This window comes from Saccopteryx leptura, chromosome 5 (assembly GCF_036850995.1).
Source record: "Saccopteryx leptura isolate mSacLep1 chromosome 5, mSacLep1_pri_phased_curated, whole genome shotgun sequence".
Classification (NCBI taxonomy): domain Eukaryota; kingdom Metazoa; phylum Chordata; class Mammalia; order Chiroptera; family Emballonuridae; genus Saccopteryx; species Saccopteryx leptura.
The window spans coordinates 159459223-159486594 of record NC_089507.1 but is presented as its reverse complement, the minus strand read 5'-3'; the positions used below and the strand labels follow the sequence as shown (position 1 = coordinate 159486594).

The following is a 27372-nucleotide window of genomic DNA, read 5'->3' as shown; positions in this document are numbered from 1 at the left end:
CTTCTGAGGAGGCGTGCTCATTTCTGGATGCTGTTTAACTTGCTGGCCGTCCTGAATCCCCCACCGGACTCCATCATGGGTAGGGTCCACGTCAGCCTCACCCCCGAGGTTCCTAGTGCAGAGCCCGCTGAGCTGGGCCCAGATCGAGCACCAGGATGGCCCTCATTGAACCCAGCTGGCTTGTCTCCGGGTTGGTGGCAGCTCTCACCTGGCCGCTCCAGAGCCTGCCCTGTGCAAGGTGATTGGCTTCACAGTCTGCCAAGGGGGAGCCTCTTTTAAGGGGAGCCGGTCAGGAATTAGGGATTCAGGGCATTTTTCCATTTCCAGGGGTTGGAGACACTCAGCACACAGTCACATTTTTGTCCACAAATTGGGAGTCCATGTGACTGCTTAGCAGAGGAGAGAGTCAACTGCTCTGTCTCTCTTAAAAACAGCTCTGTGATGACAAGCCTCTGTCCCCAGAGAGCCTAGGCAGAACTGGTCACAAAGATCATGGGGAGTGAGAAAAACCCGGAGGTGCTGCCGTGTGAAGGGAAAGCAGACCCACCTGTGCCCGGAGCATGTGTCTGCAATGCCCGGGTGCCAAGGAAGGCCCAGGAAGGGCTCGGTGTGGCTGGAGAGGACCCCTTGGAGCTCTGGCCTGGCAGCTGGTGAGGGGGGCTGAGGCCCCTCCTGGGCCTGCTCCCAAGTGGGCGGGTACGATTTCCCACTGGGCAAAGGGAGAGGCCCGGGCACCATGTGGCTTCTTCCTAATTCAGCCCCCAGCTTGAGGCGCACGTGGTTTCCAGCTGGGCAGTGAGGAGGCCAGGAGGAAGAGCAGGCCTTGTCCTGGGTCCCTGCCAAGGGGCCACATCAAGCCCACAGTGCACAGTGGGGACGAGGACGCCCAGCATTGTCAGAGGTTTCTTTGAAGGCTGACTGGAGGTGGTGGGCCACAGCTGGGATTCGGGTGGAAGGCAGGAGAGACAGCTTTTCAGAAACAAAACAGCTCAGAGGAACAGGCTGGAAGACGCACAAGAAAAACGCTCCAGCGGGGCCGGCACACGGGCTGGTCCTACTCTAGCCCCTCAGCTTTCGGTCAATCGTGACGGAACCGCTTTCCCTGCCCTGGTCAGGATCCGGTGTGGGGCAACAATAAGCAGGACCATGCGGCTTGGGACCGGGACACGGAACAGCTTGGCCGGCACGCAGCAGGATCGTAAAGAAGACAGATGGAGAAGCGGCACTCCCTTCCCACGGAGCTCCGATTAAACTCTGGAATATGAGTGACACGTACACCGAGGAGGACTCAGCACAGTAAGAATTCTGCCTGCAAACATCCTAAAATATTCATGAAACACGGGACAAGGCCTGACTGTTAACAGTGCAACTGGTTCGCTCCAATGGAGTGACAAATGGGCACCAAGCACTGTCATCTGTCCCTTTGATCTTTCCAGGTCCCGCCAGACAGCGGAGGGGGGACTGGGTGGCCCAGGGAGGTGGTGGAGAGGGACACTGGAGCTGAGCTCTCCGGGTGGCTTACATTTCCACGTAAAAGGGGGAGAAAACAGTGAATTTCTTCAGCCTGTCAGGCAAGAGAATTGATTCTCCAAGTCTCACTCCATCAGGAGTGATCAGTGGGGGCGCCCCGGGGACCCACTGCACCACCTGCACCTCCTCTGCGAAAGGGGCATTGTTATATACACAAATCTCAATGAACGGCACAGGCACAAAGCAAACTGTCAAAAAAGAAAAAGTAAAGTAGGATCTTCAAAGGAATATAAGGAGGAAAAGAGTAACACGATCTCCTGGCTTCCTTGGTGAAGAGCCTCCTTCCTCAGAGCGCCCAGACGTGCTGAGAGGGACCCACTGTGCAAAATCGCGGCCATTCCACAGGGCACCCAATTAAAGGGAGCGGTGCGAAGGGCCTGCTCTTCCTGCGCTGGGCTTTGCTTCCTTCGGGGCAGGGTTCAAATGTATGACAATGCAAGGGCAGAGTGACGTCCCCAAACAACAAGAAGTAGCATCTCAGCTACTGAATTGCTGGCTTTTCTAGCCTTCCATCCAATCAGTGTTTCTGAGACTTGCTATGTGGCAGTGGCTAGGTTAGGAGCTGAGGTCACAGAGCAGCCTCTGGATCACAAGGCCATGGGGACAGAGAGAGTTGAGCGCTCAGGCAGGGGAGCTTGCTGTCTCCCAAGGACGGCAGATCGCCAAGCACAAGGCCTTGCCCCTCCTCCTGTGTGGGGCCAAGTGGGCGTTCCATGCGTCCATTCTGTGAGAAGTGAGACTTCCGGGGAGCAGGGGATGGGGAGTGAGTGACTGCTGCCTGGGTCTGGGTTTCCATTCGGGGCAATAGAAGCGTTCTGGACCCGGAGAGTGATGACGGCTGTAAAGCCTGTGAACGCACTAAATGCCGCTGAATTGTGCAATGGAAAATGGTGGATTTTATGTGTCTGTATGTTTTTACTCTGATTTCCTTTTACAAAGTAATGTTTTCCAAGGTCTGATTTTGTTTAAGCACTGGGTGCCACTTCCAGGGTTAGCCGACAACCCCTGAGATGGTGCGGCATCCTCAGAGTTCAGCGAAGCCTTCTCGGAGGCTGGCCTCTCGCTCTCTCTGCACAGTCCTGGCCTCCGGCTGGGCTGACACACCAGAGAGGGACAGAGCCCATGGGGCCACATCACAGCCACTCTCTGAAAGGTCACCACAAACTGCTCCCTACAGCATAATCTCTGGAACTTGGCCTGGTCTCATTTCAAACCCGCTTCTGTGGCAGAGCTACTGTTTCTCTTGAGAGGAGTCCGCCATTGCAGAGAAGAAGCTCACTTCTGGGAACGTGGTGGTGGTGGTGGTGGGTTCAGCATAGCCTCTCCTTCCTGTCACTCCTTACTGCCTCAGGACACCACCCCAGTATTCAGGGGAGATCGCCAAGCCAGAGATCTTGGGAGGCCGACAGGGCTTGGGGTGCCAGGGGGGAGAAGAAAGGAAGGAGGTGGAGATGGAGCTCTCCTCAGACTGGCAGAGACCCTAAGCCAGATCCTTCCCTTGGACATCCTTCCCTTACCACCCAGCATTGAGCTCATCAGCTGAATCCCCTCTTCCTGTGACTGCAAATATTTAGCTTCACCTTCATCCAGTCAGCAGTCTATCTGTTAACACGCTGGCTAGACTGGGGCCTGATGGCACAGAACTGACCCAGAAGTAGGTATAATCTTCTCTTCTAAATGTGCTTAATACCATCGATAATCTTGTCACATAAATCTCCCGGTTAGCAGTGAGCTGTGGCTATCGCTGCTAGCCTCCAAAAATCTTTCAGTAACGGATTCCACCTCCTGTAATCTATCTTCTTCCTTATACCGACTTCAGCTGCCATGTTGCTGAAGGACTGCCCTGACCTTTAAAGGCACCGTTTTCGGAGCAGTCTTCTGCAAACTTGGAAAACTGAGCCAATCCGTTCATTCATTTGGGCTTTCTGAGAAACTCTCGGTGTCCCCCTTCGCATCCGTACCCACTGATGGTAGTTTCTACTGTGGGGTCTGGTCAGTCCCCTGGTCTGTGGCTTCCACTGAATCTCCCTGTTTGAGTGTAATTTTCTACACCAAGAGGTGGTCCCTTGGTTTCTCTGTGCCCCTCCACCCCGTCACCCCCCAGTCTTTGTGCCTCAGGATGCCAGCACTGCCAGCTTGGGGCTGCAATGCCACCAAAGGCTTGGAGGGACATGGTTAACTCAAATGGTTCATTTGTTTCTTTAAAGAAATTAAACCCAAGTCGTTAAGTCACTTCCAAGACCTAAGTTAGCAGTGTGAACACCACTGGGCAGCCCAATACTTCCAAATGCAGATCCTCTGCTCCCAGAGTTTCTGCCCTTTTTTCTAATGCCCAGAGGGCAAATCTGGGAGGAGGGTTTCTTTTCCAGGAGCATGGTTCACAGCTCTGCTTCCAATCCTGATGGCTGAGGAATAAATATCTTTTGACCAGCACTGCTGCCTTCTCCGGTGTGGGCTCTGGGCCGCCCGCAACAGCTGGGTAAACAATTGGGCTGCAATCTAATTTCATACCCAGACTCCAGGGAACAGCTGGGGAAAAGACACAGCCCAGACCCGCTAGACTGACTGGAGCCTGCCTGGGGATCTCTCGTCCTCTGAAATAGGCCCATAAACCTTGGCTTCATTTGGGTACACTATCATTGAGGTGGGTGTGTGGGTTAGAGAGGCCTCTACCCGTGGAGGGCCCCCCTTGGGTCCTGGGGACCAGCAACTGTTAGAAATGCCATGGCCAACGTGCGACCTTTGAAGAGGTGGAATGCCCAAGACCCCAGCTTTGGCAATTTTTTTCTCCTTTCAATTACCACGAGATAAAGAGGGCTGGGGATGGCAGCAAAGAGAATTTTCTTCTGAATGAAAGTCAGTGAGGAGACGGGTGCAGTTGGTGCTTGGAGCTTTTATTTGGCTGGTGTGGTTTCTCTTTCTTTTTTGATTTAAAGACTGTCCTTGATGACTCTCCGAGTTTGATCAAGAGGCTTTGGCCAGAGGAGGCCCCAGCAGAGCCTGTCCCCCCCATTTCCTTATTCCCGCTGTGGGGACGCTCTTCAGATGGAGGCCACTGCGGAAGTCCCCCCGCACTCAGGCACCCGCACCCTTTGTGGACACGGGCACATGTAAATGAGGGCCGGCGCCTCCCCGTGCCCAGGGGACCGGGACACCGCTGTAGGTTGTGAGAGGGACGTGGGAGGCCGGGAGCCTCTCGCTTTCACTGCCCTTTGAAAGCTGTCCTAATTGGAGGCCCCGTGCACCGGGAGCAGGCAGGTGGCCGTTAGAAAGCTTGGGGAAACACTTTCTGACCTCAAGGAAAGAGGTGCGACGGCGTTTCATGTCATCGAAGCAGAGAGGAGGTCAGCAGGCCATCCTTGCTCCTGGATTGAAGTCAGAGCATCAAGACCAGCCCCACTGGGTGGGCTTCCTTTAAGGAGGTGCTAGCAAGAGAGCCGTTCACAGAGCGAGGTAGTTTCCTGGGGCGGCCCCCACAAATTATCACAAACTGTGTGGTTTCCATGACAGAAAGTTATCCTCTCTCAGTTCTGGAGGCCAGAAGCTCAAAGTCAAGGGGTCAGCAGGCCGCGATCTCTCTGAAGGCTCTAACTAACGGAGAAGGCTTTCATCCCTCTCAGCTTCTGGTGGCCCCAGCTGTCCCTGGTTTATGACAGCATCACTCCCATCTCCTCCCCTGCCGTCTTCTCTCTGCCGAATCCTCTCTCCTTTCTCCTAAAAGAATACTCCCCCCTAGATTTAGGGCCCATCCTGATTCAGGATGATCCCATCTTGGGGACTTTACCTTAATTACACCTGCAAAGACCCTAATTCCAAACAAGGCCACACTCGGAGGTTCTGGGAAGACATACAACTTGGGGGCCACTATTCAAACCACTAGCCAGAGAATGCCCAGAAAGTAGAGTCCTGTCCATCTAACCCTGCTTTCTTATCGATTCCGATTTTTAAAGAAGAGATGGGTTGCTCTGGGGGAGGCCTGCCTAAAGTAGAGCTCAGAGCCCTACCTGGGTGGCTCGGGAGACTGGCAAATGTTAGCGACATCACAAGAGGCCATAAGACAGGGTTGGAGCACAAAGCCTAGACCCCCATTATGTTCTCAGCCCATAAAGTAGATGGCTGACGGCATCCTGAGACATTTCCTGGGGGCAGGGCAGTCTCAGGCAGCCGAGGACGCACATGCCAGGCCTCGGGGAGCCTCCAACACTAACACCTAACATGGAGGCACCCTTGCGTCTTCTCATGCTCCACCCCCCATCACCACACCTGACTCAGGATTGGCGCCCAGAAATGTTAAATAACAATAATAATAATAACATATCTGAGTGTGACACTTTAATAGCCCATCCGTCATTTTCCTACTTTATGGCTGAGGTTTTAAGAACGGTGCCCTTCCTGCACAAAACATCAGGGTGTGTTTATATTAAAATATGAAACCAATTAAAACGTTTGAAAACTATAAACCACACCACCATAAAACAGCAGCAGCCCTGTTTTTTCAGTCTAAAAAGAGTTTTCTTCCTTGTTTTGTTGCCTGCCCTGCTGAGCAAGCCACTGGAGTTTGGGGGACTCTGGAGTGGGAGCCCGGGGCAGGGGTGTTACCTCTAAGCGAGGCCTCTGGTTCTGACCCGTACAGCATCTGCTCCGGTTCTCTCGTGCAGTCACCAGGAGGCCGGACCCAGAGCGGGGAGGATGGAGGACAGGCTACCCTTCAGGACCTAACATCTCAACCCACTTTTTCAAAGACAAACACCAGTCCTTTCACAGTCATTCTGTGCTCCACAGGGCCAGGGTAGGGATGTGTGGATGCAACAGACGGTCTACGGCTACAGACAGTCAGTGCCCACAACCTGCCATATCCCTGTCACAGGGCGCCCCGAAGGGGAGGACCCTGGGGCTCATCTCCAGCAGGGAGGTGCCTTCACAGAAGTCCAAGCCAGACCAACTGAGCCACAGGAATCTTCTCAGTGGACAAAGTGAGCGCATGTGCTGAATGAATGAATAAATGAATGAATGAATGAAGAGAGGAGGCCGAGATGTGCAAAATTCTGGGCAGATGTGGGGGCAGAAGGAGGCCACCCACCCACACCGAAAGGCCCGAGTTTCACGCAAGGAGCGCCACGAGGCCAGAGCTGTGCGGCTCACTCAGGGACATGGGGAAAGAACTGGCAAGACCTCGTTCAGAGGCGCAGACTTCGTGTTTTCTCAGACGAGAGTCCATTGCTTTAAAACATTAACCCCCCAGGAATTTGTTTAAAACAAAACTCATATTTCACATACTGTCACCACCTGTACCTGCTGTTTGCCCAGTGATGAGCTAGGCTTTTTTTTTAACCTGGAATTTCTCTAATTCATATACAACTCCCGTTGTATATGTTGTTATCCCTGTTTTACAGATGAAAAGAGTGAGGGTACAGACGGTTAAGCAACCTACCAAAGATGTGAGCCCAGGCTGCATCTCTAAGGCGTGTTTCCGGGCTCTGCCGGGCACACACACTGCCCGTCTCTAAGGCCTGCCGGGCACGGCCCCACGGGCACACACACCGCCCGTCTCTAAGGCCTGCCGGGCACGGCCCCACGGGCACACACACCACCCACCTCTAAGGCCTGCTGGGCACGGCCCCACGGGCACACACACCACCCATCTCTAAGACCTGCCGGGCACGGCCCCACGGGCACACACACCACCCACCTCTAAGACCTGCTGGGCACGGCCCCACGGGCACACACACTGCCCGTCTCTAAGGCCTGCCGGGCACGGCCCCACACACCGCCCGTCTCTAAGACCTGCCGGGCACGGCCCCACGGGCACACACACCACCTGTCTCTAAGACCTGACGGGCACGGCCCCACCCACCTCTAAGGCCTGCCGGGCACGGCCCCACAGGCACACACACCACCCATCTCTAAGGCCTGCTGGGCACGGCCCCACGGGCACACACACCGCCCACCTCTAAGGCCTGCTGGGCACGGCCCCACGGGCACACACACCGCCCACCTCTAAGGCCTGCTGGGCACGGCCCCACGGGCACACACACCGCCCGTCTCTAAGGCCTGCCGGGCACGGCCCCACGGGCATACACACCACCCACCTCTAAGGCCTGCCGGGCACGGCCCCACGGGCATACACACCGCCCGTCTCTAAGACCTGCCGGGCACGGCCCCACGGGCACACACACCGCCCGTCTCTAAGGCCTGCCGGGCACGGCCCCACGGGCACACACACCGCCCGTCTCTAAGGCCTGCCGGGCACGGCCCCACGGGCACACACACTGCCCGTCTCTAAGGCCTGCTGGGCACGGCCCCACGGGCACACACAGGCACGCTGTAGCCAGATTCCCCTGCAGCAGAGTTGGGGCTTGCCGCTGATGTGTGGCTGACATGTGTAATATGGGGGCGGGGGGGGGGGTGGAAACCCAGAGGTGAGGGGCAAGGCTTGGCAAGGTGAGCAGAGAGGGGATAACCAAGGGCCTTAAGCCACTTTATCCTCAGGGCAAGTGTGGAGAAATTGCACTTTTTTTTCTTTTAAAGCAGAGTCGTGGGAAGAGCAGATTTCCGGTGGTGCGGAGAACGGATGAGAGGGAGCAGGCTGACTGGAGGCGGGGATACGGGCAGGGAGCCTGCTCTGTTCCCTAAGTGAGGTTCCGTGGTGGCCCAGACCACGGCAGTGAGAGTGGAAAGGGGGGAATGGAGGACCCGAGAAGCATCTGAAGGCAGGGTGGGCGGTGAGGAGAGGGGAGGGGCCGTACAGCGGCTTGCACAGCCAGGTGGTGACGCACCTGCCTCTCAGCCAGGTGTGCCGGGGAGGAGGACAGGTCCAAGGCTGGGGATATGGGCTCAGAATTAAATAATTCTGAGCATTTTATACCTGAGCCTCCCGGCAGATGTCTAAGGGCAGACCTCCAGGAAAAAGAACTGGGAGTCAGAGACACAGGCTTGAGGCAGAAAGATCTGAGTTCAAACCCCACTTTTGCCTCTTATGAGCCAGAGCACTCAGCACCTTCCCCAGGCTCTGGGACTCAGTTTCCTCATGTGTAAAACGGGGATACTCGCAGACTGACCACATGGGGTTATTGTCAGAACTGAGATAAAATACGTGAAGCTCTTGGTCTGGGCCTCTATAAATGATAAGGAAACAAAACAAAACAACGACAACAATAAACACAACTACCACCACAACCGACCACCAAGACTCAGAAGGTGGCTGGAGCCCAGGCCTCGCGGGGCACGGGTTCTAGATGGTAGATCATCCAACAGGGAGATGAGTTTTCGTGCCAGGGAAGCACAGCAACCACGTTGCAAAGTGCCTTCCTTGGGGGTGTCGCAAATTGGTGAGGAGCTACGTGCATTTCAGATCTGCATTTAACGGGCTTGTAGGCTGCACTCACGGAGCTGCCAGCCTTCCCAAGAATGAAGAAAGAGAGAGTCAGGGAGCCTTTCTGAAGTGAGACCGTGTGACCGTGGACAAGTGGAATGTGCTCTCCAAGAGTGCACAGCTCTTTGTTCAGTAAAGCAAGTGCAGCTCCATGACTACACCTCCTTCTACCCACAGTTCACTCTGATAGATCAACACATTTTTTTTTCGTTGTGACATCTTAGTTGTTCATTGATTGCTTTCTCATATGTGCCTTGACCATGGGCCTTCAGCAGACCGAGTAACCCCTTCCTCGAGCCAGCGACCTTGGATCCAAGCTGGTGAGCTTTTGCTCAAACCAGATGAGCCCGCGCTCAAGCTGGCGACCTCGGGGTCTCGAACCCGGGTCTTCTGCATCCCAGTCCGACGCTCTATCCACTGCGCCACCACCTGGTCAGGCGATCAACACATATTTACTGAGCACAGAGCCGGCAGGTGCGAGGTGCTAACAATTTAAAACTGAAGAAGACAGGATCTGTTGGTGAAGGCTACTTACTAAAGGCCAGGGTGATATATATCTATACAACAGATCATGTCTACAGTGTATGTGTTAGACTCCAGACCCTGGTGTACACATGTGCATTGTTAATTCAATTAATCTGCCTCCCACCTGCCCCATCATGCCCAATGAAATAGATGGTATTATCATCCCATTTTGCAGAAGAGGAAACCAGGCTCTCAGTGGGTAAGTAACTTGCTAAAGGTTACACAACTAGAAGGTAGAAGGGTCAGGAGTTGAACTTGGGAAGGCTGAATCTGGAGTGTGTATTCCTAACCCCATCACTGTGTTGGCAAAGAAATGTGCTAAGTACTTATATATTAATACATATTGGTGGGCAGCAGGTATCCTAACCAGGATTGACTAAAGTGATTGCCTAACCAACTAATCATTTCACCTTCCATGTGAGGGACAGCCCTTTCCCCTCCCCCTGGTCACCCCAGGCATGCCAGCCAACAGATGTTAAATTTGAAATCCTGGAACAACATCTATAATGACAAGGGGGAATCACTAATTTACCAATGACCAGCTGTTTCAGAACTGTCCACAAAGTTGGCAGTGGTCATTAGAGGACTTCTCCAGACCCTGGAGTCCCTAGATGGGGCAGGGTCAGCTATGGAGTGACTTTTGAACAGTCAAATCCAGGACACAGGATGAGTGTCCACCTGTTCTGTCCTGTTCTGCAGGTGGGGCAAAGACTCTGAGCTTCTTCCCCTACTTTTCCTCTTTCAGATTCTCCTTAGAGACAGCCACTCCTCTGCTCCAAGCTAGGTTCTTGGATTTGGTAACAAAAGACAGAACCAGGCCCTAGCCAGGAAGCCCCATTTATTGTTCATAGGGGGAGACACCACAGCAGGGGCTGAGCTCAGAGGTGGCACAGCCAGGTCGGCAGAGCAGGACTGAGAAGTCCCCTGGAGGTGGCTGATATCTGGCCAGAGCTCTTTCCACAGGGCTGAAGCTGCTGACGCTTGACCAGCTGCTCACATGGCTGCCTTGGTTCTCAGACCCTTGCCACTGAGGTGGGCATGAACGGCGGTGGGCAGGCTGCTGCTGACCCGGACGTGCCCCAGGGCCTGCCGGGGCCCTGGCAGTGAAGCCCGAGCTCCAGAGACCGGAGGTGAGGGAGACAGGTACTCGGACTCGGGAAGGTTGTGCAGGAAAGACCCCTAGTCTCGTGCTGAAGGTGGCAGTTACTAATTTCCGCAGGGAGGAAGAGCATTTCTGAAAGTGTAACACTCGTTTTGTGGTGCCTTCGGGCCTGCCAGGTGCAGGCTTTCCTCGTCGTGGGACCTGTCAGATCAATGTGGGCCCCATCAGCCTGGTGAGGGAACTGCTGGGATCTCAAAAACGGATAATCCCAAACTCGAGCACCAGTTTCTTCCTCAATTATTTACAAGGAATCCGATGTGGTGCAGTAGAATCTAATTTGTAACACCGTTTTAATGTCTTTAGAACACAAATTTCACAATATTCCCTTCTAATCTTGGCAGAGGACAAGTTGCCACTATTGAATTCCCATTAATATGAATTATGGGTACAGTGTATTATGCCCAATATCCTCTCCTCAGCCTAATATGGTGGGGGAATAAAAATCAGACCGTCAGCATATTATTGATGCACGAAGTGACAGCATCTGGGGTCTGTCTGCTCCTGGCTGGGGCGGAGGCTCCGTGTTGGGCAGATGGTGGGCAAGGCCCGCCAGCACAGTTGGGGTGAACAGGGGTGGCATGAATATTTCCTCCTCACGGCCCTTTCCTCAGGATCACACTCACCTCCAGAGCACAAGGTTGTCCCCGCCTCACCGTGGCCTGTGTCTCCACGTTATAGAATCATAATAAGGAATAGTGAGCTGGACGGTCCGTGCTAGCCATGCAGGCCTGGACCGTGCCTAGTCTCACTGTGGCTGGGGAATGAGGACGGTGATGGCACCTGCCTCGTACGATCTCTGTGGGATGCAGGGGGTTACCATGAGCAAAACCACTTAGAACCTAGGCTGGCTCATAGTGAGCGCTCAGTAACCATTACTGATGGTGATGGTGATGGTGGTGATGGTGATGATGGTGATAATGATGATGGTGATGGTGATGATGGTAATGGTGATGATGGTGATGGTGATGGTAATGATGATGGTGATGGTGATGATGGTGATGGTGGTGATAGTGATGGTGATGATGGTGATGGTGATGATGGTGATAATGATGATGGTGATGGTGATGATGGTAATGGTGATGATGGTAATGGTAATGATGATGATGGTGATGGTGATGATGGTGATGGTGGTGATGGTGATGATGGTGATAATGATGATGGTGATGGTGATGATGGTAATGGTGATGATGGTAATGGTAATGATGATGATGGTGATGGTGATGGTGGTGATGGTGATGATGGTGATAATGATGATGGTGATGGTGATGATGGTGATGGTGATGATGATGATGGTGATGGTGATGATGATGGTGGTGATGGTGATGATGATGGTGATGGTGATGATGATAGTGATAATGAGAGTAGTGGCAATCCCAAGGACATATGTAGTGTCCAAGTTGGTGGCAGCACTGAGTTGCTTCCTAAGGTAGCTTCTGAGTGCACAGGGTTAAAGGGCACACTTGTGCCAGGAAGGTCTGTATCTCTAGCGTGGAGTCCCGGCTGCTGGTGAGATTTATAACTACCACTCAACAGCCTAGCTGAGCTTTATCTGCAGCCCCAGCTCTTGGAGTGCTGGTGAAAATGACCCAAACTAAGCCCACTCATGGTTCAGGCTTCCCCCAGAACCCTCCTTATCAAAGGTCTGGCTTTCTTACTGTGCGTGGCAGTCACCTTGCTGTTGCTGGGCAGTCCCAGAGCCCGAGGGGCTTCTGCAGTTGAGAGAGGACCGAGTGGGACGGCTGAGCTCCTCCCCAAGGCAGTCAGGCTGCCGCGAGTCGGAGACTCCTCTGTGACACCAACCCCACAATGACCCAGGCGGCCCTCCCTGGGGGCGGGGTCACCTGCCGCGCACGCCTCAGGAGTTCATTCCCACGTTCCCATCAAGCCTATGCTGGTCTGCAATAAGTGCCATCCTCTGACTGGCCCCACTGTGGCCACTGTGATTGGCACTTCCATTTCTTTTAATAAAGGAAATTACTTGGTGTGTCAACTCTCCCTGAATTCACAGATATTTTCTCTCCTTTAGGATGGTGGAGCACATACTTATCTAAAATTTTTTTTTTATTGTGGTAAAATAGATATGACATAAAATTTGCCCTTTTTACCATTTTTAAGTGTACAATTCAGGAGCATTCGCTACATTCACAATGTCATGCAACCATCACCACTATTCATTTCTGAAGCCTTCTCCACTACCCCAAACAGAAACTCTACCCATTAAATAATAACACGCCATCCACCATCCCTCCACTTGAGCCCCTGGTAACCTCTAATCTCGCATCTACTACTTTCTGTCTCTATGAATTACAGCATTTATTTATTTTTTTAATGTGCTTTTACCTTGCTATTTCACATAGACCTCATAACAGCCCAGCGAAGTGGGCTGTGTTGTACCCAGCTCACAGGCCAGGAAACTGAGTCTCAGAGAGCTCAAGTGCTCCAACTGAGCTCACTCAGTGCGTGAAGTGTGGACGTGGGCCTGGAACCCCGTCTGCTGCCCTCAGCCTAGGGCTTTTCCCTCAACCCAGGCTCCTTCTCAAATGTGGCCTTTCCCTCTCTCCCCAGAGGACTGCCCCCTAGTGAGGAGGGGCTGGAGACGAAACCCCTGACAGACAGGAACCTGTCCTTTCTCTCTGTCCTCAAGAGCAACGCTGAGTCGGCAGAGAAGGCAGGAGCCACCAGGGCTGCTCCTACTCTCTCCAGAGTCATCCATGACGCTACGGCATCTCCACTCCTCAGGCCACGTTTAAACCCACCAGACCAACTGCGGAACCAACACCACAAGGGAACTCCCTGCCCCCCGAACTTGGGTATTGTTCCAAGCCTACCCTGAAATACTTGTGGGCTGTTGTGACAGCCCATACTGCCCTTCTGGGGCGGAACAGGCCAAAGCAGCTTTGACAGCAGCTGGTCCAGCAGGCACCAGCCATGCACTTGTCCTGGACCAAAATCAGAAACAGAGAGAGAGAGAGAGAGAGAGAGAGAGAGAGAGAGAGAGGCTGTGCCCTCAAGGCTCAACAGTCCCCATGATCCTGCATCTGAGCAGGGTCTATGTCACCCACATGGCTGGGCTGTGAAGGAAAGAAGGTCAGCCAGTCAGAGAGAAAATGAACAGAACTGTGCCTGGGCCCCTAGCTGGTGTGGGGCTGGACTACACATACCCCCACGAGCCGTGGTCCTGACATCCGAGGTTGTTTTAAACAGCCGATGAGCAAAACGGCTTCTGTGGGGAGACTGTAGCCATCTGTCTAGGAGATGCTGCTAGCCCCAGGGAAAAATGTTAGTGAAAAGATAACTAGTTGCCTAGTTGACAAATTTCACTGAGAGCACTATGGCCCGGCCTGTGCAGAGCTACACGCCTGCAGTCGGCCTGATTGGGGAGATGCTCCCGTCCGGCTAAGTGCTCCTTGACAGGTCACTAGCCTCTCCCATCTCTGAGTGGCTGCGATCAGAGTCACCTCGGTGGGCTATGGCGAAGACTTCAAAGCTAATGCTGGGAAGGTGCTTAGCATCATGCCTGAAACAAAGTAATTGCTAGACAACACCTTGAATAAAATAAATGCAAAAGGCTGTTGAGAAATAAGTACAGGCCAATGAAAGAACAATCCGAAGGAACTACTAATATCTGAGAGGCGAGGTTGTAAATCCAAACGCTTTGGAGCGGTGGGAGGGAGTGCAGAACCCGCGGCAGAGACCTGCACACGTGAAGCCCACACTGCTGGCGTGGCTTCGTTAGCTGGCCCCATCAGCGAGCCCATGCCGGCTCACTGTGCAGGCCCGTCCTCATCTTTGTCCTCATGGGCACCCACTGAAACGCTCATTTTTTGAAGACTGACCCACCACGTAGGTAAAGATGATTATCAAAGGCATTCATCCTTCCCACCTCATCAAGAGGAGCCAGATATATGAATCAATTCATTCCCACGAATAAATGTACACATAGGCGTCAATTCACTCATTCTGTCCTCAACCTCTTACTGAGAACCTCTACGTACTGGTCATCACATGGGGATTGTCTCTACGGAGTTCGCTGCCTATGTATAGCATAGGGACATAAACACAAGTTTTATGGGAACAAGAGAAACAGTAGAACTTTTTCCCCACTACAAAGCCTGCGATCTGGGAATGCAACTAGCTCCATCTCCAGCGTCCACAGTATTCACCCATCTCCCCCAGGAGAGGCTGGAAATGCAGGACTCCTACCCCAGCCAGGAAAAAAGGTGTGTGGCAGGCATCTCCCCAGGCACGCCTGACTCTCAGTGGAGTTCTTGCGGCTCTTGATTTACGAGAGGAAAATGAGGTGTCTTGCCTGCAGGTTCTAGAGAGGTATATTCACATGGCATGCCTGGCCGAGGCTGCCGCTGGACTGGTGCAGAGAGTTCTCCTAAGCCTTCATCATAGGGAAGCGGAGCGTTGAAGCTGACTGATACCTGGCTATGTGACGTCGACTGAGCTCTGCAGGGACTTCGCAATGGTTCTCCTTGGTGACACTATGCTTTGGAGGAACTCACGTCAATTTGGCTGCCTGTGTCATGAGGGTGAGTAAAACAGGGCCAGGGCCAGGGCCAGTCTGGATTTGGAGGAAATTGTCTTTCTTGAAATGAAACTGAATCTATAGAGGCCGATGAGGAACAGACAATACGGAGGGGCATTCAGCTCTCCTTTTTATGCTTATTTCCCTGAGTTATTTTTAGCACTACAGACAGTTCCCAGTTAACAAATGGGTTGGGTTCTGAAAGTTCATTTGTAATTTGGTTGTTTAGATTTTGGAACATACTTTCCCCCGATAAAACAACAACAACAATGTTATAAATGATGATGAGATCTGCAGGCTAGTTCTTCAAAGCCTATTAAACCCATAATGTAGCTTAGACACTGTCCTTTTGCAATGAAAAAAAAAATTGTTTAATTGCAACATGAGTAATTAAATGAAACAAGGAAAACCATTAAAACCGAATAAGAAATGGATTTATGTTCATCTTGAATGATGCTGTCTGCAGAAAACCTAATTTAATTTAAGAATAGGCCTTTCCAAGGGTTTTTTGGGAACTGCACGGGATTCACTCTATTAGGGAGAAAGAGCCATCAGGCTGTCTGATCTCCGGTTCCTGGGCATTTACATCACGGAACTGGCTTCCTTTCCTGATTTCAGGCTCATCAGAAAGTCATCTGGTCAGAATTCATTTTCCCATGTGGATTCTCACTGGAAGAAAAATCACTGGTCACAATCCATGAAGGTGCTCTCCTTGGGGTGGAGTTTTTTTATTTTGAATCAAGGAGGTTAACACCTGTCCTTGTGAATGTCCTGCGAAGAGCGGTGTCCCAGTCCCACCAACTCCACAACAGAGACAGGATCAAGTGTTGGAGCCTTCAGGACCGGGGGCCAGGAACTGGCCAGTTGTGGACTGTCAAGGGAAATGTACCCGCCAAGGTTCCCTGGGGGCCAGCTGCACCACTCTCTCTCTGGCCACACAATCCCTGCTGGGTGTCTTCTCTCAGATGCCACCAGGCAGTTCTTGGTGAGGATGGGATGCGTGTAAGCCCAGATGTGTTCCTGATTCCTGACATCAGGTCATTCAGAGGAGAGTAATAGACTGAGTTTATTCTTTCTGCCTGAGCCATGGAATCTAGAGGGTAAATAACTGTGTTTAAGCAAGTGTGCTGGAAACATTTCAATGTTTCCCCTTTGCAATGTGCCCTTGCAGCACCTCCTAATAGGAGGCTGGATCTCCTTGGCCACTCCTCTAACCTGGCTTGGCCATGTGATTGCTTCAGCCAATGAGATTCTAGTGAAAGTGTCTCAAACAGAGATCTGAAAACTACTTGTGCTCTGAGCCTTGCCTTCTTGCTACCCTTGGAAACCTCAAACTACCATGTGAATAAGCCTGAGCTAGCCAGATGGGGGATGACAGGCCACATGGAGGAGAACTGAGACGCCTTGGCCAATAGCCGGCTAAGCACAGATATGAGTGAGACCATCCTAGATAAGCCAAGAGCTACTAGCCACATGCCAACTGGCAACTGAGCACAGACCAATGGGAGAACCCAGCACAGATCAGTCAAGCCAGTCCAGGCCAGAGCTGACAGCCAACTCACAGAGCTGGGATGGTTTTAAGCCGTGAAGTTTTGGGATGCTTGTTATGCAGCAAAAGCTAACTTATATATACATCTGGCTCTAATCAGTGGCCTTTTCTAATAACTTTCCTTTGGACTCCAGTTCATCCCTTTAGAAACAGGAAAATACACAATCTTCTCTCCTCTTTTTGGCCTTTGAAATTTAAGCCTGAATACCTCAAACTTACCCTCCCTAAACTGTAGGCTTTGAAATGGGTGCTTTGGAAGTTGTGACATCCTTCAGGTTTGTACACACTTCATGACAGATGGATTTTAAGTCAATGAAGATACAGTGCAAGCTGTGGTTGCAGCGAAAAGAACAAGTAAAGCCATTAGCCCAGGATGTGCACGCACAAGTTGTCTCACGCGCATCACCAGTGCCTGTTAATTCATCACTAGGGAAACCACAGATTCTCATGCATGGAGCAAGAAACAGTCTTCTGGGGAAAGTCACGCACCATCTAGCAATTCACCGCAAAAGGGCTCAAGTGATTCTCCCGACCAACCCTGCTCGACAGCTTTTGGTTTTCCACACAAATACAAGAGGAAAGCAGGTCTGACCCTCACTCTGTGCGACAGCGCCTTTGTCCACGCTCGGAACCTTAGAACCACACGAGAGGAGGGGCCTCACGCTCACTCCCATGACTCCCCACAGAAATCCCAGACCGTCTCCACCAAGAGGAACACCTCACTGGAAAATTTCAGGTTGCATGGGGAGGACATGGTCTCCGGGGTCATCTTTATGATGACAAATAAACACCCTGAAAACCTTAAATGCCCAGAAGTGTCAAAACTCTGGGTGTTTGGTGCTCAGAGGACAGAGCCTGCAAATGTCACAGCCTCCTTCGGTGTCCTCGGGCCTCAGACACTGGTGAAGTTTCTCTCTGCCCAGCCCCAAATTATTTTCCAGGGCTTAGCTCCCAGGAACGAAGGGAATGTTTCAGCATGAGTGCTCCTGACCACAACGAATTAAAAAACAAAACCCAATACATTTCACAGACATCCGCCAGGATTCTGCAAAGTCCATTCTTTCAAGAACAAAATTGCATTTTATGAAGCTGTCCCTTTCCGGTTTAATCTGTCAAGCAGGTTGCTGAGAATAATTCAAATTTCATGCAGCTGCCACTGTGGGGCAGCGCGGCTTCCTCTCCATCCCACAGACAGGCTGGTGCAGAGTCCCTGGTTTCTACTGCTCAGCATGGACCATCCTGCCCCTGGGGCCTGACCGCCTGGAGCTGAGCACCCGTGGCATGGCGGGCCGGGGACTGGTGCTGTCCTAGCTCTCAGCTTCGCCTCAGGTCACATCCATCAGGGGAGGGGACAGTCCAGTGAGCCTCCCAACAGCCCACCAGCACCAACTGCCAGGGGCACTCGTTTCTCCCTGAATGTGTGGATACTTGGTCTGACCAGATCTCTGATTTAACCTTTTTTCTTTCATTTTTCTCTGATTTAACTGTTTAAACTTAACTTTTATTGGGTGCTTAACAAGTGTCCTGTGCTATTCTGAGCTTTTCCACTCACACTAACTTAACCGATCCTCACGTCTCCATCGGGAAGATACTACTGTCATTTCCATGTTAAAGACAAACTGAGACTCAGAGACTCACTCAGCCCCTAGGTGGCAAAGGCTGGCTCCGGCCCACTCTGTCTGAATTGAGAGATTGGAGCTCTCACCAGCAGTGCATGCAGGGTCCCACTTAAACTTCGACCTGATTTTTCCCACCTCTAACACAGGAGGGAAATAACGTCATGGATTGGTTCTTGGAGACGATGACTTTAGGCAAAATGATGTGTAACGAAACCACAGGCTAACATATCTATGAGAAGTTAAGTTCCTAAGGCATATGTCTGGTCATAAAAACATCACCACACTTCTACATAAAGACCCCCAAACATTTCTAATGTTAAATATTGAAATAAATGTGAGTATTAGATACATTTAAGAAAGGTGAATAAAAACAAGAAAGAGAATACTTTTCCAACCCACTTATTCCAGTTCAGGGTCCTGGGTGGCCAGAGCCTCTCCTAGCAGCTCAGGGGATAAGGCGGGACTCCCCACCCCCGGACAGGACACCCATCCATCGCAGGGCCACTCACACCTACGCACACTCACTCAGACTGAGGCTACTGACACACACCAATCCACCTCACACAGCATCTCTGGGATGTGGGGGAGACCAGGACCCCGGAGAAAACCTCCGCAGACATGGGGAGCACGTGCCAACTCCTCGCAGACAGGGCCCTGGCTGGGAAGGGATTTTTTTCTTGTCAATGTTATAACGAAATGATGTTGAACAGTTATCTGGACACCTGCAGTGTGCCCCTTTTCTCACTGAGTGTTGGCGTATGCGGTCAGCTAGGTGGAGGACAGGAGGGAAAGTTCCCACCACAGGGCAGCCATAGTAGTTACCATGGTGAACGCAATAGTACGCCAGGCAGCCTAGGCTGGAAGGGAGCCAGACCTGGCCTGCTCTGTTTCTCGCTCTCTAAGGGACCTTGGCAGGTCTTGATTTCTGTGGGCCTCACTCTTCTGACCTCAAAACAGAAGGCCTGGAGGCCTCATCACCCAGCTCCTCCTGGGCTCTAAGGGTTGTGTCCTGGAGGTTCACAAGCTGATACAGGCCCTAGGAAAGGAGGTTATTGGTCTGAGCAATGAGTATACAAGTCAGACTGGTGTGCATGCGTGTGTGCGTGTGCTTGTTGCATCTGGCCAGGTCCTCCCCATGCCTCAGGGACTCAGGAGTCTGTGCTTGTCCAATAGACCATCAGAGACCTGCAAGAATTCCTCAGGCCGTGGAAAAAGGAAGAAACAGAAAAATCAACCCTGGCCCAAAGGTAGCAGTGACAACAAGAATCGTCGTCACCTAATAAGCCTCAGGGAGACAGCGAGCCTTGCCCACCCCACAGATCCCAGTGGACCCACCGCCCAGGGATGAGCTTGCCACTGGGCCCATGGGGCTGCAGGGAGGAGACAGGGAAGGCAGGCTGTATCTCCACCGGAGTGGCGGCCTGGGTGCTGGTGGTTGTCCCCAGTCCCCAGCTCATGTGATGCTCATCCTGCTTCTCCAGGTCCAGCCCAGAAAGGATGGATGCTAAGGCCTGACAGTGCTGACACCTGTCCCTGAGTCCTCATGCATGACACTAGACTTTCACCAAGAAAGCTGGGTCCATACATTGAAGCAGACTTCACCACACTCTGGGGCAGCAGGAACACACAGAGGGGAGCACACAGAGGGGAGCACACAGAGGAGCACACAGAGAAGCACACAGAAGAGCACATAGAAGAGCACACAGAGGAGCACACAGAGGGGAGCACACAGAGGAGCACACAGAGGGGAGCACACAGAGGGGAGCACACAGAGGGGAGCATACAGAGGAGCACACAGAGGAGCACACAGAGGGGAGCACACAGAGGAGCACACAGAGGGGAGCACACAGAAGAGCACATAGAAGAGCACACAGAGGAGCACACAGAGGGGAGCACACAGAGGAGCACACAGAGGGGAGCATACAGAGGAGCACACAGAGGAGCACACAGAGGGGAGCACACAGAGGAGCACACAGAGGGGAGCATACAGAGGAGCACACAGAGGAGCACACAGAGGGGAGCACACAGAGGAGCACACAGAGGGGAGCACACAGAGGAGCACACAGAGGAGCACACAGAGGGGAGCATACAGAGGAGCACACAGAGAGGAGCACAGAGGGGAGCACACAGAGGGGAGCACACAGAGAGGAGCACACAGAGGAACACACAGAGGAGCACACAGAGGAGCACACAAAGGAGCACAAAGAGGAGCACATAGAGGAGCACACAGAGGAACACACAGAGGAGCACAGAGGGGAGCACACAACTCTGCCCTTGGCTGCTCTGCAGCTCCCTCCCACACTCCTCGCTTCCCTCGGAGCAGGGTCTCAGCCCTGTTTACACACTGAGCTTTCCTGTGAGGACAGGGCCCCATGGCTGGGAAGAGCGTTAACAACCTTTCACACCATCATCTGGCTTACCAGGGTGCTGAATTAGTATCAGTGGGGCGCCCACTAGAAGCCCTCTTCCTTCTATCCCTTCTGCTGCCATGTCACCTGAGTTATATCATGCCTGTATGTCATAAGGTCACCTTGAGCCCCAAACACTCAGAAACACAATTTCCTTTCCCCACTCACTTGCTGTTTCTTATCTGAAGACTTAGCTTGCCCTCTTTGTGAGGCTAGAAGTGATCATTGTTCCTTATAGGGACACGGACCTGTCCCATAGGTCTCGCCTGGGTAACAGGGACAATGGTGATGGCAGTGACAACAATACGTGTATAGAACTCACCACGTGCCAGGCGTGGCTCTGTTCTGAGCACTTCACATGTGTTTTAACCCATATGACCCTCACAACAATGCAGTCAGGCAGGTACTGCTACCTGTTCCCCTTGTATAGAAGTGAGGCCCAGAGAGGTTAGGGAGCTTATCCAAGGTAGCTCAGCTACAAAGTGATAGAGCAGAATTCAAATCCAGGCAGCCTGGCTCCAAAGTCTGTGTTTATTCACTCCACCGAGCTGCCTCTACCAATAACCTCAACGGGAGAGACACTCTCAGGTCATTTGGTCACCCTGTCCAGGCCACAGATTTATTCTAGCCCAGCCCGTGAACTCCCTGAGGGCAGGAGTGGCCCTTGGCTGCTCAGTGAGACTCTGTTTGTTGACCAGGGAAACCACAGATCTCTCAGTTCCTCCGCCTGTCAACTGATGTGGCGCTCACATGGGTTTAGACAAACATGCTGGGGACAGGCATCTGGGGGCAGCGGCCAGGGCTGAATGGCAGCAAAGCGCGTGGCTCAACTTCAACAGGAGCATCAACAGAAGCCACTGCTGGTGGCTGCCCTCTCTCTCCCCGCACGCCCCCATCTCCTGAGCACCCAGAGAACGCAGGGCAGACCCAGGCGCCTTTGCCGGATGGGACAAGCCCCTGCAGGTTTGAGACTGGGCTGGAGCTGGTTACGGAGGAGAAGGGTGCCAAGGAGCTGGCTGTCCGCACAGGCCTGAACTTTTGCCCCTTTTCCCCTCCTGGCCACTGGCCTCAGCTCTTGCCCAGCTGTTGTTTTCTGTCTGAGGCTGGGTTCCTTTCCTCCCACGTGCTGTGGTCTGGGGCCCGGCCAGGCGGGGATGGTGAATACTAAGCTGCCTGAGAGCAGAGTAGAGGCAGGGTAGCCCTGTGGGAGGCCCGCACTGCGGTGTCTCCTCAACATCCCTGGCCTGGCAGGGCCCAATCCCCACCCGGGGCACAGCATGATGCCAGCCCTAACAAGGCTTCCATCCTTGAGGGAAGAAACCATGAAGTGGGCGCCTAGGTCCACTTTCTCCCCATCTGGAGCCTCCGGCGGTCAGCTCCAGAATCTGCCATTCTCCAGATGGCCAGCAGCTGGCTTTGCGGAGTGGCGGCCAGATGTGACCGGCAGGGCAGCCGGCTGGGTCCAGAGGTCTCCACCTCGGGCCAGTCCTGGGGGCTGGCGCCTAGAGGACGAATGTGTTTGGCTAGTCTGGGGGCATTGTGCCCAAATAATCCTCCCTTTCCTCTTCTCCATCCAACATTCCTTCCCGCCCCACCTCAGCGGGGTGGTGTTTTCATAACAGGAAAATAAAATCAATAAGCACTGCAGCGAGACGCCGGCGTGCTCCGAGCTGGCCTCCAGGAGCTCCATTGTCGCGGGCCTCGCCAGGCTCCACGCCGGCAGCACTCACTGTTATTAATGGGAAGCAGGCCTGAAAGGGGGCTTTGAAAATCCCAGAGACAAAGGCGCAGCACACCTGGCGCGTGGCTTTCCAATGCCACGGGGGCCTCACAATGGCTGGGTCGGGCGCCCGCCTTTAACTTCTCTGGCAACTTATATGAAAGCAGGAAAGAAAAGACGAGACATGCCCGCACACACATACATACACGCGTGTACTCAGGCCCCAGGAGGGCCCCTGACAGGCGGCCCGTGGAGCCCCTGTTTGGCAGACAAGGAGACGGGATGGATGATGAGGAACGGGCTGCCTGCCACCAGCCCCAGCCCTGGGGCTCTGAGCAGCGTAACAGGGGACCAGCTCTAACCAAAGCCCGGCAAGAGCCTTGCTGACATTTTCATTTCGACATTTCAGTTCACAACACAGCCTGGAAACTGCTGTCATTCTCGAGGAGCCACCTCCCGAAGAGAGGGAATGGCTTGCAGTGAACGTCCCCACGTCTGACGGCTGGGGCCCAAGGCTTGGCTGGGCCCCTGACCTTGGTGTACCTGCACATTCTCAGCTGCAACACGGGGAAAGTGGGTGTGAGAATTCTCAGCACAACGGTGACTCAGTGGTGGATTTATGATCATTTATGACATCCTGCCAGTCGGAATCTTCTTGCAAACCTAAGTCACTGGTGCCAGCAGGGGGACCTGCCTGGTCTGACTTCACCTCTTTAGGGATCCTGTACATTCAACTCACTGTTGTTTCACTCGTTAAATAGCATTTAATAAACACCGCATATGACAAGGAGTGGCTTCGGCACCTGTCTGTCCTCCTTCCTCCAAGCCAGGCACAGAGAGGGGATTTATAAAACCAAGTTAACTTTAACTTAAACAGATGTCCAGCCCAGCTCTGGGGAGGCCAGCACTCCGTAGCACACAGTGTCTCGTGTACAGGCTATGAGCTTGTGGCGCTGGCCTGGGCCGGCTCAGAGAGGACGCAGGGTCTTACCTTGGTGGTGATGGCGGAGGCAGAGCTGGCTACGAGGCTGGTGATGGCCTCACTGCTCCCTGTGGTGCAGGGAGCGGGCACTGTGGCGGGCGTGGGCAGCCGGGAGGGCACCACCGGCAGTGGCAGGAGGCCGGGCCGGGCGCTGAGGCTGCTGGCTGTGCCACACCCAGCCCCGGCGGTGGTGCTGCAGATGCTGGTGGTCCCGTGCGTCCCATTGGCACTCCACTCACGGCGGTCCCAGCCCACGCGGTACTCTCTTTCGAAGCGGCTGTGGTGCCGGGACATCTCGGTGGGCTGCAGCAGCTCCTCACGGGGAAGCAGAGGCCGGACCTGCTGGCACAGAGCAGAGAGGAGGGCGGTTTAGACAAACGGTGGCCAGGCGAGCACACGAGGGGGCGGTAACCCCTGTCAGCACCGGCTCAGCACCTGCTGTGTGACAGGGGACTTTCAGATGTTAGCTCCCCTCACATCCTCAGCAAGCTCACCGAGTGTGGGCCACCAGCCCCACCTTCCAGGCGAGGACTAAATGACTTGCTCAGGATCACATGACAAAGGTGTAGCAGACAGGATTTGAACCTGGTCACAGTGTAAAGTAATGCTTTTTGTTCTCCTGCATCACATTTCCCAGAGTGGCCCAGATGGGAGACTTTAATTAGGGTTGGGATTTTATCCCGACCTCCCCACTGTGAACGCGAGACGCCATGGACTCCTCAGGCCACGTTTGGGGTAACAGTAGCCAAGACCAGACTCTCACTTTATAGTGGACAAAGCCCTTTACGCAAATCTCGTTGATCCTCACAGTAGCTTGCGAGCTGGCAGGGGCTGGGCCGTCCCCAGTATATGGACCAGAGAGCTCATTAAGAAAAGGCGATTTCTTTGAGGTCAGAGAACTAGGTGAGCATGTGGAATGCCAGGATCCCGGCATTCCTGCTGCTGCTCAACACAGGACTCAAGTCTGAGAAGGTGTTAAGCCTCCAGAAGTTAGACTTCTCCCTTATAAACCCACGATTCAGCTGTTGTCACCGGAGACCCCATGCTCCCTGGCCTCTGTTAACCAGACCACCTCCCACGTGACTTTCCTGAATTTGAACATAAGGCCTCCCGTGTTGTCATGGAGACTAAGACACACCAAGATCCTCAGAGGGCCTTCAGCATCATGATGATTGCGTTTTGCTTGGCATTCCGGTGACGGGCCTGGCTCCCTGCCCAGCCGGGCCCAATGCCCCCTTCGGTAAGGAAGGACGTAAAGACGAGAGAGGCTGTCTCAGCCCAAGGGGCACAGTGAGGCAGAGGGCAGAGGTTATGGTGGTGCCAGGGCACAGACCGAGGGTTAGAGTGGCATCTACCCTGCAAATCGCACGCCCAGTCCTGGTCATGGCTCAGGCGTGACTTGCTTTTCTTTCACTCTTTTCCATTTTCCAGTCATGTCCTGTCTGTGGTAAGCTCCTGGAGGTCAGCGATGGCTCCTGGCTCAATTCCCCTCCCGCCAATCCATCCTGGCCCTGGTGGGGGCTCTGGGGTTGTGGGCTAGTGGATGGACAGGCCACAAGCATGATCCTACTCAGGTCCTTGCATATCCAGACCCGGTTGTCAGCTTCTGGTGCCAGAGTGTGGGCCAACCCCAGCAATCTGTTACCCGTGTCCCACTGTGTGGTTGGCCAGCCCCTGGCAGCCACTAATCCCTCCCTTGGTACGGTCCCCTCTGCCTGGCACATGGAGCAGACCTGAGCTAAGCCTGAGGGCCACCTGAAGCAGAGCTGACCATGACATCTTAAGTTGGACGGTAGGCTCCCTGTCTATTTCATCATTATGCTTCATGGCTTATACAATGCCACAAAAGGATGTCTTTAATAACAAAAAATACAAATGAACCCCCTCTTTGACCACCCTCCCAAGTTCTCCCTCAGAAGGCGTCCGCACTCGGCGCGGCCACTTTTCCTCCTCTCGCTCAGCCCGCTCCGGCGTGGCTTCCGCTCTGGCCATGCCTGGCAAGTTGTTCTCCTGACAGGAAGGTTCTGCTGGTTCCGCCCAGTGGGCCGTGTGTGTCCTTGTCTTTCTCACTTCTCCCACATTTGACGTGGTCGATCCCCTCTCTCTTTTTCTGGAAACATCTTGGTGGTTTCCGGGACCCCCTCCCTCTTTGCTGCTCCTCCTTTTTCTCTGCTCAGCCTGAGGATCCACGTCCCCTCCCTACACATTCTCCCTGGTGGCCTCATTCAGCTGTCACCTCTTCACCAACGACTCCCTCCCCATCCTGAGCATCACACCCACCTCCCTGCTGCCTGCAATACACCTTTACTTGGCTGGTCCCCAGGTCCCTAAATCCTGCATGTCCCCAAATAAACTCACTGTTTTTTTGCTGGGACACTCATGTGCAGGAATTCCCTCTCAGGGAGGGCCACTGTCCCATTGCCACCCCCCATCCCACAGCAGGGTCCTTGATTCTTCTGCCTCCCTTGTCACCTGCACACTCACCACCCGAGTCACCGTCTCACACATGGGTGACCTCAGCCAGTCTTCCCGCCCCTGGTTTCACTCTTTTCCCCCACCCCCCACCCAAGGGCCCAATAAATAACATTCTAAAGCGCAGATCTGAGCATGACACTTGACTTTTTTTTTTTTTTTTTTTTTTTTTTTTTGTATTTTTCTGAAGTTGGAAACGGGGAGGCAGTCAGATAGACTCCCGCATACACCCGACCGGGATCCACCCGGCATGTCCACCAGGGGGCGATGCTCTGCCCCTCCAGGGCGTTGCTCTGTTGCAATCAGAGCCACTCTAGCACCTGAGGCAGAGGCCACAGAGCCATCCTCAGCGCCCGGGGCCAACTTTACTCCAATGGAGCCTTGGCTGTGAGAGGGGAAGAGAGAGACAGAGAGGAAGGAGAGGGGGAGGGGTGGAGAAGCAGATGGGCACTTCTCCTGTGTGCCCTGGCCGGGAATCGAACCCGGGACCCCTGAACGCCAGGCCAACGCTCTACCACTGAGCCAACCGGCCAGGGCGACACTTGACTTTCTTGCTCTAAGTCCTATCCTTCAGAAAAGGGTCCAGGCTCCTTGGGGGGCCCAGAGGACATGAGGGTCTGGGCAGCTCCCTTTTCTAGTACTGTGGTCACTCTTGTCACCCCTGAGGCGACGCCCGGCCACTCCAAATGCCTGACAGTGCCTGAAGGCACCTGTCAGCGCTGGGTCCGAGCCCACACTGCTCCTTTGCAGGAGTGGCTTCCCTCTCTCCCCCTGGCTACATTCTGCACGTCTGCGATGACTCAGCTCAGACCCTGACCTGCCCATCCGGGTGCAGCAAGAGACCTCCCTTGTCCCCTGAACACCTGGTGCCCGCAGCCCTCTCACCAGAAATGCCTGGTGTATATTTGCTTCCTCGAGGAAAAGACATCATCTCCCTCCAGCTGGCGAGGGTGGGGATGGGGAGGGCGGGTTCTCTGAGGTGCCCACAGGTGGCAGAGGGTGCATGGGGTCAGGTCAAAGGGGCCTCCTTAGCTACAGTGACGTCTTTGACGCCAATGAGAGCTGCCTTGGGGACCCCTGCTGGACCACGGGGCGGCTCCACTGTCCTCACAGCCCCAGCAGCCCGTGCCGGGGACCCCTGCTGGACCACGGGGCGGCTCCACTGTCCTCACAGCCCCAGCAGCCCGTGCCGGGGACCCCTGCTGGACCACGGGGCGGCTCCACTGTCCTCACAGCCCCAGCAGCCCGTGCCGGGGACCCCTGCTGGACCACGGGGCGGCTCCACTGTCCTCACAGCCCCAGCAGCCCGTGCCTTCGCAGCCCCCACCCACACTATTCTCTTCAAGCCTGCATTTGAAACGCGAGCGAGAGACGAGGCCCAAGCAGCCGGAGGCCATGCAATCTGGTTTTAGGCTTATGAAGTGTGTTCAAAACAAAGGTCAGCCGTTTGCATGCCAGGTTTGGGTTGGATTTCATCCCTCAATTTAATTACCTCCTTC

General features: G+C 53.8%; 1 protein-coding gene across 3 annotated transcripts in view; it reads right to left on the bottom strand.

The window, feature by feature from the left end:
- Nucleotides 1-27372, bottom strand: part of KLHL29 (kelch like family member 29) — a 300305-nt gene that overhangs the window by 109669 nt on the left and 163264 nt on the right. For 2 of the 3 annotated variants that reach the window (XM_066386310.1, XM_066386308.1), the window contains one exon: nt 23411-23740. In XM_066386310.1, coding sequence (XP_066242407.1) covers nt 23411-23695 — 285 coding nt within the window. In that variant the 5' untranslated portion in view covers nt 23696-23740. Of the gene's footprint in view, nt 1-23410; nt 23744-27372 lie in introns of all 3 variants that reach the window. The other variant, XM_066386309.1, reaches the window with a different exon arrangement.